The 15,047-nt window shown below is 30.0% G+C and overlaps 2 protein-coding genes across 3 annotated transcripts in view; one reads left to right on the forward strand and one right to left on the reverse strand.

The window, feature by feature from the left end:
• Positions 1-156: 156 nt before the first annotated feature.
• On the forward strand, positions 157-8,806 carry Mekk1 (mitogen-activated protein kinase kinase kinase 4). Its single transcript, XM_072002495.1, has 18 exons — positions 157-645; positions 1,823-1,957; positions 3,186-3,465; positions 3,550-3,741; positions 3,831-4,021; positions 4,102-4,515; positions 4,590-4,832; positions 4,914-5,138; positions 5,217-5,633; positions 5,692-5,799; positions 5,866-6,025; positions 6,091-6,541; positions 6,619-6,984; positions 7,060-7,247; positions 7,321-7,489; positions 7,582-7,704; positions 7,872-8,023; positions 8,101-8,806. Exons 1-18 carry the CDS (start codon positions 566-568, stop codon positions 8,278-8,280), a joined length of 4,074 nt encoding a protein of 1,357 aa, XP_071858596.1. The 5' UTR covers positions 157-565; the 3' UTR covers positions 8,281-8,806.
• A 4,313-nt stretch (positions 8,807-13,119) lies between these two features.
• Positions 13,120-15,047, reverse strand: part of Chat (Choline acetyltransferase) — a 183,944-nt gene continuing 182,016 nt past the window's right edge. For both annotated transcript variants that reach the window (XM_072002502.2, XM_072002503.2), the window contains exon 12: positions 13,120-13,913. In XM_072002502.2, the coding sequence (XP_071858603.1) occupies positions 13,704-13,913 (210 nt within the window). In that variant the 3' untranslated portion in view covers positions 13,120-13,703. The remainder of the gene's footprint in view (positions 13,914-15,047) is intronic.

A 15,047-nucleotide genomic window follows, 5' to 3' on the forward strand; every position in this document is an offset into this window, starting at 1 on the left:
AGATGCGAATTCGCGTCTCAGGTCATATTTGAGAATTTAATAATATAGTATGAAAATTAATATTATATTTATTATTATTTATTATAAAAATACTAAAAAAAGAAACTACGTCATAAAAATGGAGCAGAATTGCACCGTTTGTTTAAATGGAATGTTTTAAATGTACAATAAACATAAATATGTATAGAATATTAAACATAAACTATAGAATGTTTTACTTAACATGCCATTCTTCATTGGATAGCGAACTTAAAAGTAGCAATGATTGTAAATGTTCTCCATATATTTAATCAATTTCGTTTAGATGAAACGGGTGTAGCACTTACTACTAAATATTTTTTGGTTAGTTTGTTCAGAACTAAAAAAGATAGAAATGAATTATTTCATTGGACAATTTTAATATTTATAAATTGAGTATCGATATTGGAGTACATCGCTATATTCAACATCGATACTTGAACTGAAAAGTATCGATATTCGAAACATCGATACTGTATCGCCCATCACTACTCAGTGGACGATTACAACGGTGCCTTGAGTGCGATGTGTTTGTTATCTGAGAAGAATGTTTCGTTATGATATACAAAGTCATGTTACAGAAAATTCATTCTCAGGTTCATCCGACGATGATAATGGTTATGTTAGGTAAGTTTGTCAGATGTTTGTTTTGCCACGTGATTCGAACAACTTACAGTAACAGTAATACAAAAATACCACCGGTAAGAATTTTGATTGGAGCAATGTCTACGTTTTGTTTACATGTCATTCAACATTTTTTCGACTTTTAGTACTTAAAACAGGATCGCTGGTACATTAATAAAACGAACAATATAGTAAAATACAATGAATAAGTTTATTACCCATGCGAAACGAGTGTCGATCTTGGAGTGACGACATTTATCAATATATGGATAGTATATTTCATGCATTGGCACTTGTTCGTGGCAGTGTCAACGTTGTATAAAAATGTTGTATAGAAATGCAAGTGTTTATTCCGTTTGTCAATACAGATATCTGTTTATTGTGATGCGATGCATATAATTGCGTTTACTATACTCTTAATTTTAATATTTATGTCTGTCATATGCAACATTGTAAAATTATTACATGTAACGTAAAATTGGTCACTCATTTCATATACTCGTGTATTTAATCAAATACTTGTTTATTAACACTTATTTGAAACAAAATTAATAATAGTACAGGTACAGTTTCTTAAAATACATAGTAAGTTTTTATTAATATCTGGTTTTGATTGTATCATTTTTGTATATAATTAGATTATAATTTATTTAATTGTTCAAAACAATTTGACAAGTACACAAAATAAAAAAAATAAAAAGTACAAAGAATAAAAATGATTCATTGATTTACTTCCGCATATAATTAATATTTTAATATAATTATTTTATTATTTTTTCCACTTGTATGAACGTTTTTAATAATAATAATTTAATACTATTATGATATTACACATGCTATATATCGTAATTCTAAGTACATATATGTACGTGCATTCTACATACGTATCATTTTATACACATACGTCAATAAACCGACATAATTATGTAATTAAAGATATTTAAATAGTCAAATATTTTAATGAATATTTTTTATATACAAACGTGGCAGCAAGTATTTGAAGGATATTTTTAGTGCTATTTGTTTATCATTGAACTTTTTCAGTAATATTATTTTATATGTATGGTAATGTTATTTGACGATACAAGTAAGTTTTAGTTTGCAATGTTTAAAAATTTGATGTATTTCCTCCGAATTTCATTTTTATTTGATCTATTTTAGTAGTTCATGCCTTTTTCAGGAAAAAAGATTCAAGCTGTCCGACAAGTGAATTCGATGACTCGATTCAAGCAATGTGCGATATTTATGGACAGACACCACCGAGAACTCGACTTAATCGAAAGAAGCGGTACATGAGACAGAAACTTAACGGAGGGTAAGTTAATTAGCGTTTACTTGTTTTTTTATACGTGAAACGGTTCAAGCGTTCCTTCATTTTTCCCAATATATCTCTACATGTTATGTTAAATTTTAATAATTGTTTTCCTAATCAATAGAAAATTTGGAAATGCAATAAAAGCAATAGCCTGAGAAAAACATTTATAGAACCGTACATTTACATATATTTACATATACATATCTAATTTAATCTAATTTACAACGATTATTTTATAATTTGTAAATTGTAAATGTATGTGTAAAATTATATTAAAATATTATTATGAAAGTAGATATCATTAATAAAAATATATTTGCGATAAATTATAATGTTATAATGATAAAAATGTTATGATCTATCTTTATAATATAATTTTATCAATTTATATGTAAAATTATACATTGTATACAAATAATAGAATAGGATAAAATAGAACTTTTATTTCATTAATTTTTATTAATGTAGACAAATAATAATAAACATGTTGTTTTATTGCAAAAGATATAATGATAAAGGATAGATAGCTATGTAGAAGGGACAATATTTAATACAATTATTTAAGAGACAATATTTAATACGTTTTTTAAAGGGATTGTTTTTTTAACGGAGATAGTTAAATGGGGTTTAACTAAATAAATGTAATATAATGCAGTAATACATAATAATACAGTATAATTACAGTTTCTCCAATATTCCAGAAGTCTTTTTAAATTATTCGTAAAGATAAAATAAAAAAGAATTGTTGAAATTGGTATCTTTAAGTTTTTAAAGCAGTTTATTAATAATTAGTATGAATTTAAGAAAATCCATCATACCTTGTATCCCTCTTAAGTGAATCAAAATGAAGAATTTGACTAAAATGGTACTCAATGAGTCAATATTCTGTATATAATGTATATAATGTATATCAAAATTAATATGCTATTACAAGTGTTCATGATACATTACAAACATAAATCAGCATATTCCAGAAGAGTATATTGTAAATTATTTCTGTTTATCAAATAAGATGAAAGAATGAGTTTTTTAAGCGATCTTAAAAATTTTTTTCGTAAATTTTAAATTACATATATGAAATTTTATTAAATATTAAAATATAAAAATATATTCCTTTACAATTTCATACACGTATTCATATATGTTAAAAAATATATTATACATATCTTTTTGAATACCATATTTTGTCATATATTTAATCGTACACATAAATTTAATTAATTTTAAGGGAAACGAAATCGTTAGAAAAAGACACACCGTCGAAAGGAGCGATTCGCAGGCGCAATACTCTGGACAACATTATTTTTAATGAAATGTGTGACAAAGCAGATAAGGATTGTGAAAACGAGGTGAACCAAGATATAGCGAAGGAAGGAAATCGAAAATGTAAAAGGACATTGAAAGTGTTACGTGGAACTGAAAGAGATTTAAAACTGGATATGGAGGCAGCTTATAATTATAACGAGAAATTTGGTCCTCATCAAGTATCTACCCCTAATCATATGAAGGTATAAAATAATAATAAATAATTTAAATTGTAGAAAATTGTTTGGCGATTGTCCAGACGTAAAACTAATTGACAATTTTTATAGATTGAAACTCGAAATAGATTCCGTAGCTTGCGATCCAAACCTGTTGATGTAGAAGAGAGAAAGCCTAAAGTTAAACTTACCGAGAAAATCCCAATTACTGATGATAAGGAATCGATCGCGCAATCACCAAAAACGTTGAGTCTTAAAGAACGGGAATTATTTCATGATACATTTTCTTTTTTAATTAAATTGGTATGCGAATTTCTATTACGAATAATCCCGTAAAAAATACATTTATATCAGAAATTTGCACATACTAAAGTTTTGTTTATATTTCGTAGGGAAGTACGGAACGTAATTGCCGTCGGCAAATCAGTCATGAAGAAACGCGGTGGCAAAACGAATTGAAAGATCTAATATGGCTAGAACTACAAGCTCACCACGCTGATCGGAGTCCAATGGCTCAAGATGAGTATTTGTGCAAGCAACGTGAGGCTGTAGAAGGTTTACTTAAAGAAATAATGGAGTATAGGTAAATTATGTAAGAATTTAATAGATTCTTACAGTTATAAAATTGGAAAAGAATTCAAATAAAATAATGTTAATTTTTAGATATGATCCTATTGCGAGTGTAAAAAATGATAATACGCCTTGGATTAATATTAATACCACGCGTATTGATCGAATAGTAAACGAATCTAGTCCAAATATAGAATTAGGTATTTGTCCAGGTTGTCTTTCGATGTACTGTAGAGCATGTGCACGAGCACAAGGTGAAGCTTTACAGCAAGTGGAAGGATTACTGTCTAGGTTAGAGGTAGCAGAAGCACTTTATCCTTCGTCACAAGCCTTTGCTGCACATTATCCTTTATACAAAAGTACAGAATTTATTGGTAGAGTGAAGGCAATGTGTCTTTGGTATAATATGACTAAGCATCATCGACTCAAATTACAAATACTGGGAAAATTATTAATGATGTCGCATACAAAGAAAAAGCACGACGATACTGGAGATTCTGGAATAAGGTGTCAGAAATAACGATATTATTATGACAAAATACGATATTAAACAAGGAAACTTAATTTTTTTTTCGTTTTAGTTTACGATCTTCCGATGTGACCGATCATTTAGAGTGGAAGCAAACTTTGGTACGCTTTGAAGTATCAAACCAACAAGACGAAAATTCCAGCCCTTCAGATAGCAATAATAGTAATAATTCTTCTGGTTTATCTTTCGTACAATCCTGGCCTTCTACTCCTGAATCATCATTTACATGTGCAGAAGATGATAAAAACGATAGATTTGACTTTTACCTAGTTGAATTCGATCGGCAAGCTTATAGGTAAATATTATGTTAAAATATTAAAAAATGCTCTTACGTTTAATGAATAGATTAATTTTTTATTTTTCCTTTAATTCCTAGGAAATATATTGAAGATGTATTAAAGACTAGAGGTTTAAGAAAAAGTTTAAATTTTCTTGAGAGATTACATACTTCTGTCTTAAGAAAAGCAAGGTTGACATTAGAAAAAAGTGATATAAGTGAATCTAATAATACTTTGAACGAAGAGTATGAAGGCGATGAAGAATTGCGACGATATGGGGTGTGGAGTCCCGAAGCAAGAGAATTAAATCTTCCATCTTATAGGTAAAACGTTCGTATATATATATTTTGTTTATATTTTATTCTAAAACTTTTGCATTAAATAACAAAAAAAATTTTTAGGGCTGCTTTCGTGTTTTTGTCTCGAGTTCCGTTAGATGTTGTTCATGAGTTTTTAAGAATGAGATTAGAACAAAAACCAGAACAACCTAGTCCACTATCAGTTCGACAACTTATGCGTGAACTTAGGGAAGGTCTTAGAATTGCATGTATTCATCGCGACAGATTTGCAGCTCATTCTTGTGCAGCAGTTGTCAATAATAATGATAGTTGCGAAAATTTATTTCAAGAAAACGTGAAAGATTTCGACGAAAGTTTGAAGGCTGTTTTTGAAGTATATCTTGATTACCTTCAGCAGTGGGTAGATATGGTACAGCATGACAGTTTCCACAAAAATTTGATTATGGATGAGTGGATGTTTGTAAAATCAATAGCAGGGAATATATTAAATGGATACGAGATTGCGGGAGTTAAATTTTGGTGAGTTACATCATAATATTTTTGTAATATATATATTCTTCCGCGTTTTATTTTATAGTGAAATCGCAAAAACTATGATTGAACAAGTTAAAGAATACCTTAACGAGAGACCACGAGAGATTCAGGAAAATTTTGAGGATTGGAATGATGATGATTGGTCAAACAGGTAAAATTGGATTACTTTGTAAATTATACTATAAATGTTTTTATTTTATTCTGGCACATCACTTAGATTTCAGAGAATGTTTGTACGACGTGAATGGCAAGGAATGTTTGTAGAAGCTCGGGAGAAGGTGGTTAAAGGTGTTATGCTTGCTAAGTGTTTGAAACGTGATATTGTAAATTGGTCTATCTTTGACAAAGAATTAGAGAAATCATTAACATCTTTAAAGGTAAAAGTTATTATAGATTAAGCTAGAATTATTCCTTTACAAAGAAATATTCCTTATATATTTAGGATACAGTTATGGATCTCAGACTCGATATCACAAATGTTATTGAAAATTTTCAACGTGATCTCAAAAAAATAGAAGAGTCAAATTATGAATATGATCGATCTGCTATACGTTCAAGAATAAGAGAAATACTTCATCAGGCTTATCGAATGGGTTTTGATTACCATAAAGAAACATGTAAACTATTTGCACTTGAAGAAAAAGCTATTTTAGCTGAAAGTCTGGTTTCTTTCGCCTTTTTGTGGATGGAGTTTGTTAGAACACGATGTGAACGTGGAAGAGGTTTACGACCTAGGTGGGCAAATCAAGGTTTAGAATTTTTAATTACAGTATGCGAACCACATAATACTAAACATTTAACTGATGAAGAATTTGAGGAATTAAAAACCTGTATGGATCGTTGTATTTCGCACGTTGTTGGAAGTGCAAGTACTGCTACAAATGAAACAGAAAGTGAAGTTCTATTTTTATTCTATGCTTGAGCATTATTTATTCTTTAATCAGATGTTGATCAGCTGTCTTCATTGCAGATTTAAAAAGGTTACCTCATTCAAGAGCGTCTTCACCTTGTCATACTAGAAGCAGAACTGCGAGTTTAAGTCTCCCTCAGAAATCTAAAGATAATGTTAGATCTCCAGATATTCCAACGAGTTCTAGAAAATCCTTTTCATCAAGTGTGGTTGATGGAAATGTAGGTATTACTATAAATAGTTCTGAACGTACTATACCCAGGCAGGAAAGAATCAATCGGGCTATAAGAAAAGTTGAATGTGATATCGACGAGAGATTAAAAGGCCGCGAACTTATAGGGCAAGTTACTGATAGAAAAGCTGTTGATAGAGTTCGTATTAAAGCAAGAAGAGTTACCTTTACTTGGCAAAGAGGTATCAAAATAGGTAAGTTCAACTGAATATTAAAATGTAATAATTTTTATTTTAATATACATTATACATTAAAATTCTTCCTTATAGGACAAGGAAGATTTGGTAAAGTATATACCATAGTCAACAATCAAACTGGTGAGTTATTAGCTATGAAAGAAGTTCAGTTTCAACCTGGGGATCATAGAGCAATTAGGCGTGTTGCCGAAGAGCTACAAATATTTGAAGGAATTCAATACAAACATTTAGTACGATACTACGGATTAGAAATTCATCGTGTAAGTTGATGTGTATATAATAGAATATTTATATTTTTACAAATACATATGGATAACATTAGCTTTATTGTAGGAAGAAATGTTAATTTTTATGGAATTTTGCGCTGAAGGAACGTTAGAAAGTCTAGTAGCGGGCAGTGGAAATGGTCTACCAGAGTCATTAATTAGAAAATATACACATCAACTCCTTTCAGCTGTAGCAGTACTCCATTCGCATGGAATAGTACATCGCGACATTAAATGTATGTTTTATATTGTAATATAACAATAATACATTATCCTGTACGTATATGATTTGATCACAAATCATGAAATATTTCTATTTTATATCTAGCTGCAAACATTTTTTTAACGGATGAGGGTAATTGTTTGAAACTTGGTGATTTTGGAAGTGCTGTGCAAATTAAAGCACATACTACTATGCCAGGTGAATTACAAGGTTTTGTTGGTACTCAAGGTTAGCTTCAGCTTTTATTTATGATTACAGTAATGTCCACGGATATGCACATTTATATATGTGTTATAGAAATAGTTGTAACAAATAACAAAAGTTCCTGTGCCTCATTCTGATATTTGTGATATTGTGCCTTTAAAAATAATTTAACATTTAATATTTGCACGTAGCTTACATGGCACCGGAAGTGTTTATGAAATCAGAAAGTAGTGGACATGGTAGAGCTGCTGATATTTGGTCAGTTGGTTGCTGCGTTATAGAAATGGCGAGTGGACGAAGACCTTGGTCAGATTATGATTCTAATTATCAAATTATGTTTAAGGTATGTGGTAGTAATCGCGCTTCCCTCCAGAATGTTTACTTTTTACATTGTTTTATTTTATGTATCAATTCTTTTAGGTGGGAATGGGTGAAACTCCAGCATTGCCCAAAAATCTTTCCATTGAAGGAGATACCCTAATTAGAAAATGTTTACAACATGATCCAAAGAAAAGATTGACAGCAAATGCCTTACTTACACTTCCGTTTACACAAGCATACGAAGATGTTAACGCCGACTTGTTGATACTACGACAATAAGCATAATAGGGATAGTCTATTCGTATGTAGAATCTTTCAGTTTGAAAGCATAAACTAACTTATAACATCGTTGTTACCTGCATCAGGTTAAATATATTGATAGTTCATATACTTTTACCATACCAGTTTCCTCTCTCAGATTATTTTACAGTTGTTTTCTCGTATTTGTATTCTAAAAAGTCGGAAAAATTAGGCATCTAGATAGTAAGTATAAATCTGGTTATGCAGCATTAAGGCGAAAATGTTTTAAGAAGAAAAGTTATTTTCTAACACAAAACATGTATTTTTAATACTATAGCAACAAAATATAATGCCACTGATGTATGTAAATTTTTAACATTCCTACCTTTGAAGAAGGTACTTACATTGTGTACATATATACATATATGTATAATATTGTTGTAAATTATTTTACAGTACAGAAAATAAATTGTTTGTTTTTTGTAGTTGAACATTGCACTGTGATTAATGAAAACATTGTATTGTTAAAAAAAGGAAATAAAAGTGAAATGTGGTGTCACAATAGTGTTTATTCTTGCACAAGAAAACGTACACATGATACAACATACTTGCCGCAAATTAGTTAATTACAGAGGTATGCTGTGTATACTTTCCATATAAACAGAAAGTGAAGTGTGCTTACAAGTTTAACATTACTATATATATAGTATATATCGCATACGAAGACGACTATTTCATAAAGAATTTTTTTTTGCGATTTTGCAATTGTCACCTATCATTACCAACTGTGTTTATTATTTTATTACATCTTATAAGATATATGATATAATTTCACATCAACGACAGCAGTCTTCGTAAGAGATATTTGTATTTTGAAATAATGTCTGACTGAATTTTTATATATACGTTATTTTAACCCACAATCAGTTGACTTTATTTCGTAAGTAATTCTAAGAAGTTTAACGTATATTCTATTTGATAGAGTCGTCGCTATGTTGGCTTTCGCCTGATATGCGCGATATTCTTGGCCGCGAAAATACGATCGCAACATTTTGCGATCCGCATAACTACTTCTAATGGTGACATCCCGTTTCATTTTAAATTTAATAGGTATTTGCAGCTTAAGATTAAAAATAATACAGAACACTTTCATACATATATCGTACACATATACGCGAAAACAGATATAGATTTTTTTTATATTTAAACGTTTCTTGATATGTGCGTATATGTACGTGTATAGAGTTATATATGTATATTTATATATAATTTTATTTAGTAACAGTATAAGGAACCACCACAATTCCTCGTATTATTTAAAGATTCACTCTATGTTTAAGTCCAAACAAACAATTGCTCAGACCATGAATATAAAATTTCCGATTTAATGTAATACGCAACAAATTCATCACTTAACGACAATATATGTATTAGATAAAACACTATTTTCAATAGAACATTTATGCTTTAGCGTAAGGAAACTTTGCTAAGCCTTAATGACAACCCTAAAACACGCGTGTTTTGCACATTGGAAGTATGTAGTTTATAACAAAGCTAACGAACAGCTTCGTAAAATATGAATAATGTCAACAGATGTGTCATAGTATGTAACGTGTGTTACGCTATGCATATGTATAGGCGTATATATGTTATGTATATATATGTGTATATATGTATATATATAATTTCTGTTTGATTCTAAATTACGGTAAGTTATGATAATTTGATACAATAGGATGAGAGTAATGATGTAAGTGACAGTAGCGCCGATCGTTAATATTTCTATCCTTTGAAATGAAAATTGAATTTTTCACTATCGACAGAGCTTGGTATATAAGAAAAGTAGCGTTAGTTACAGTAGTAGTTAATTAGACGTAGAACATTAATGTGATAGAGAAATAGAGCTATCATCAACGTTTGCCTATCTATCAAAGAAGGGCAAACCATTGACCTACCTAAGAATTGGACAAGAGTTTACTGTGCGGGCGCCAAAACACGAACGATTGGCCACGTTTAGAATGTGTTGCGACAGACGAGGTCCGTGCGCTAGAAATCTTTTCTCTACCTTACCGAGTTATTTAGTATTTCAACTTCTATTTGTGTACTCTGTCTCTTCGTTGTCTTTACTGTAAAGGTATCAAACTATAAAACAAGCTTAATACCGCGAATGATATATTTTTACAGCCTTTACGATTGATATTTTATGTTTCATACTCGACAGCAATTTTATAATTTTGATATGATATAAATAAATCTTTCATTTAATAACAATCTAGTAAATCTAAAACACGTGTTTAAGATTTTGTACTTGGTGTTTAAAGTGCTTCCGTTACGAAGAAATTTATATCGTGATGCTTCGCGATTAAATTGTTTTGCTATAATAATTTAATAATATCTGTAAAGTATAGTCAGATTGTACAAAATATATACGTTTCCTTCTTATGACGTAAAAGTAATCAAAGTTTCCAATCGTTTAATTGGCACGTATTATTATGTATTACGTTTCTGCTGTTTCATGTCGAAACATATCATCCTTTTGCCAAATAAGGCAGTTTGTTTCAAAGTTGTATTTAAGTCTGTTGCATCCTTTAGATCATTTTTAACGTAATAGCGGTTTTTTATTCTTAGTGAATAATTTTGGCTTGAAAAACATATGACAAAATTGTAGTTGAAATGAAAGCGATATTAAGATATAAAAATTAGACACTAGCAGGGTTAACAGGAAGATTTGATACCTTCTCACACGAAATAGTTGAAGCATCATAGCACTGAATAAACGTATTCTTGTTTACAGTTTTAAACAATGGGTTATTATCAATTTCTATAGAAAATAACTGTGGAATGTTAATTACTTATAATAATTGAGCTATAAAGTTCACTTAGAGTGACTCGTGAAAGTATTTAAACACCCTTTAAAACAGAACATAGTTGAATTAGTTAACCAGTTTACAAAAATATTTGAAAAAATTGCAACTGGTCGAAATCACGAAGAAAATAGTAAAGGTCTTTTTTACAATTTCCTTATCCCAGCCTGTAATAAAAATTTGAAAGATGTGTTTTGTAGATTTTACTGTTTTCTACTTTCGTAGATCTTAATTATATACATACTGAAAATTTAATTGAAATCGGTTGATGCAGAAATAAGGGACAGGCATCGAAAGATGTAAGAATCTTTAGATTTATTACAGTCATAGGCCCAAACTCGTGAGAAACTGCGATTTTCACCATTTTTAATCGTTTGTGACTCACAGCAACGTTAACCACCGATCCATCTAACTTGTCAAAAAAAAGTCAAGATGTTTGGTTCGATATTAAGAAAGTTAGTTCTGTTTTAAAGGATGTTCGAATATTTTCGTGAGTCGCTGTATGTGAAGATAAAGGTACATCGATACTCAACTATGTTTTGTCAAACATGATTAAATAATGCTTTCTCCTGAGACAGAATACCACATTTTGGATGCCTTTTTCATTCAATGCATACAGATTCAATAAAATGTACGCTTCATAGTGAAACAACTAACAATAAAATCTACGCTCATCGAGCTAACAATAAAAGTAAATGTCATTGCTTCCAAACATATCGATATATCTTATTTAATCGTCGAATTACTCTTAAATTATTTGAATTTCGCAACATGAAGCTACGTGTATTAACATTTTCGTAGTTTCTAAATATCCCTAGATATCACTAACTAATCGTTCGATTACATTTAAGATTACATGTCACTATAGAACATCCAATTCACGTGGCTAAACCCGTTAAAGCACCGATAGTTTAACAATACAACTAATTATTAGAATTAGACCCCCTTTAATCGTGAATGCACGATTAAAACCAAGCGATAGGGAAATAACGAAACTTCGCTTTCGGTGGAAAGGAACTTCCAGCGCTCGGACATAAATGTTCGAGGATCTTCGTAACAAGACTAGAGTTTTACAATGACCGATCGATCTATATTGCCTACTACACGCAGCGACTACCGTTTAAACGTTTTCGTCTCAGTTTGTTCGGCTTTGGTCGTCAATTATCTGATAAACATTTGTACGCGTGTACCTATTTAACAACAGATGAGATTATAGTGTCCAGTGATTTGCGAAGAATTTTTTAAGTTTATTAACGATTAGATGATCGTCACGCAGTTTTTTTCTAGATATGTATATCGATAACTGTAATAACAAGTAAGATGAACGTGATATTTCTATACATATATTGCTCGTAATAGAAGGCTTCCTTCGTACGGTAATTTATAATCTCTATTAAAACAAATTATGCCATTTGATGGAGAGTTCTTGCATATTCCTTGCTGTTTCGTTAATTGAAGTAGTTTATTGAAGTTTAATTCTGTAATATAGTATATTAGTGTCATTGATACGATGATATAGAGTTTATATAAATAAAGAAAAAGAGAGAGAGAGAGAGAGAGAGAGAGAGAGAGAGAAGCAATTATTTTGACTGAATTAAAAAGATGTTATAGTAACTTAAAATTAAGGCAACAAATCGTTTCTTACTTAAAATATATTGTATTATATCAACGTAAATATATGGAGTATATAATGCGAATTATTTTAGAAATTGTTACATGTAAATATGTAATAATAATTGAGTCCATTTTGAAAAAGACATTTTACGTTACCCGTATCAAAGTTTTCGCTTATCCCGATGATAAGAATTTTGTTGTTCTTTAATGGTTTACTGTTTAATATAAAAATGTAAAACTGATATTAATTCTACATCTTGTTACAAAGTTTTTGCAACTTTGATTTCCTCTCTCTTAAAGCTTGAAAAGTTTGACTTAATACACTCTGGCTCTGGGAACATGTATATCTTTTCTAATTCTAAAATAAAATTAAAACAGTTTCATTAAGATAACTATAGAATACTATTTTTTATAAACAAACTACTATCTTTAATTATCAGAAAAATTATTGATAATATTATACGATACTTAAAAGAAGATATTAAAAATCAAATATTTAAACTGGGAAGAATAGCAAGAAAAAATTTCTTTCAAATGGCACAATTCTTTTGGTTATTCCTATTCACATTTGCGTTATTATATCACGAACATGAATAGAGAGAACAATCAAATACAAAATTCACGATGATATGTAGAATTATTAGCTAAAATGCATTCATTGGAAACAGACTGTTCGAAATAGATATAGAAATGATGTCAGTCTCTGACAAAATATTCATTTTGTTTCTGCATCGGTTCTGTTCTATTCCTACTCATGATTTTAAAGAGGAATCAAATCAGCGATATCTAGCAAATTGTGTGAGTTCTAATGCGAACAGTTCTCTTAAACGCTTATTATTCGTACTATGCTAAATACTTTCACAGACGAGCTCGAGTATACTTCCTTTCGATATGATTTCGGACTCGCAACCGAGAAATGATCATTATTTCTATCTAGCATCTTAATACATTGCTTTCGCGCGATTTTATCTCTTAGACGCCAGTTTATCTCTGATTCGCTTTGTTTAACATGTCCGCCATGTCTCGTAAGCTTTGCTTGAGCGTTTGAGAGAAATGCGTTGCGTTCGTTCTACCATCGCTATGAAAAGCAGATACAGAAAATATGATGCCGTTGTTCCTCAGATTATAAGCGCAACCGTAACCGTCTGGCACTACTGGACCGTAACCAATGATTGCATCGTTCTTCGAAGTTACCTGAAAATTAGATATTTCTTGTTAGTCGATATTTAAAGTACAGGGAAGATTATTAAAATAGGGATTATTAGAAATTAAATTATTAAGAAAATTATTAGAAAAAATAGAATTTAAGCAGAAATTTGATTGATCGATTTGTTTAATGTTTCGATGTTACAAGTAAACGTTAACCATTTCAATTGTAATCTACTAAGTACTAAAATTGTCAAATTGTAAAATCGTAAAATCATAATCTTTATGCAGTAAGAGTCTGTAACCTGCAGTGTTGTGGATAATTATAAACTCAACCCTATTTTTAGATTTTTCATAATATTAGAATGAAAACATTAAAATTGATAAAATTGTTTATACAATTTCATATTATAATATAAAATAAAGCTGAAGATACAACAAGCAGAAATCTTCTTCTTTCGAAGTCTGGATGAAATGAATTTTACTCCTAGAACTGTGTTTTTTACTGTGAAGAAATATGAATCGATGTTAATTTTATTACATTTTCATTCAATATTTAGTGGCTTTTCTTTTATTTTTTTAAAGCGGGTTTTATTCTTTTATTAAGTTCAATATTTTCTATAGATAGTTTCTCCTGATCGTAAACTTTTCTAGAATTCTCTACAGATTTTCGATTGGATTCACATCAGCATTCAATAAAAACTAACAATTCTAATTATAAGTAATAATTCTATTCCGAAATCTTGAAACCACTTGTTTGTAGTGGCAGCTGTATGAATAGGAGCATTGTCTCGTTAAAAAAAATGTCTTTTTGCCTTCCATTTCAGTTATGTAAGGTAATAATTCACCATGTAACATGTCCTAATATCCTGTAGCGTTCAATTTACCTTTTACGAAAACAATTTCACTCAACATATTCAGACATGATCAGTCGTGTCTTGAATATATTGAAGAGATAATGCAGAAAATGTGTTTGAGTCTATAATTATTCACAGCACTGTATACCTAGTAATTTATCAGTTTGCTAACGTAATTAGCTAGCAAATTACTGTGCTCGGAGACTCTAATAAATTATTATATTAATAATCTCGTAATCAATTTGGACATGAAGATGTACAACTAATAATTTATGTAGTATGTAGAATCAATCTGATAGATAATGATGATGATGATGATGATGAT

This window comes from Bombus fervidus, chromosome 4 (assembly GCF_041682495.2).
Source record: "Bombus fervidus isolate BK054 chromosome 4, iyBomFerv1, whole genome shotgun sequence".
Taxonomy (NCBI): domain Eukaryota; kingdom Metazoa; phylum Arthropoda; class Insecta; order Hymenoptera; family Apidae; genus Bombus; species Bombus fervidus.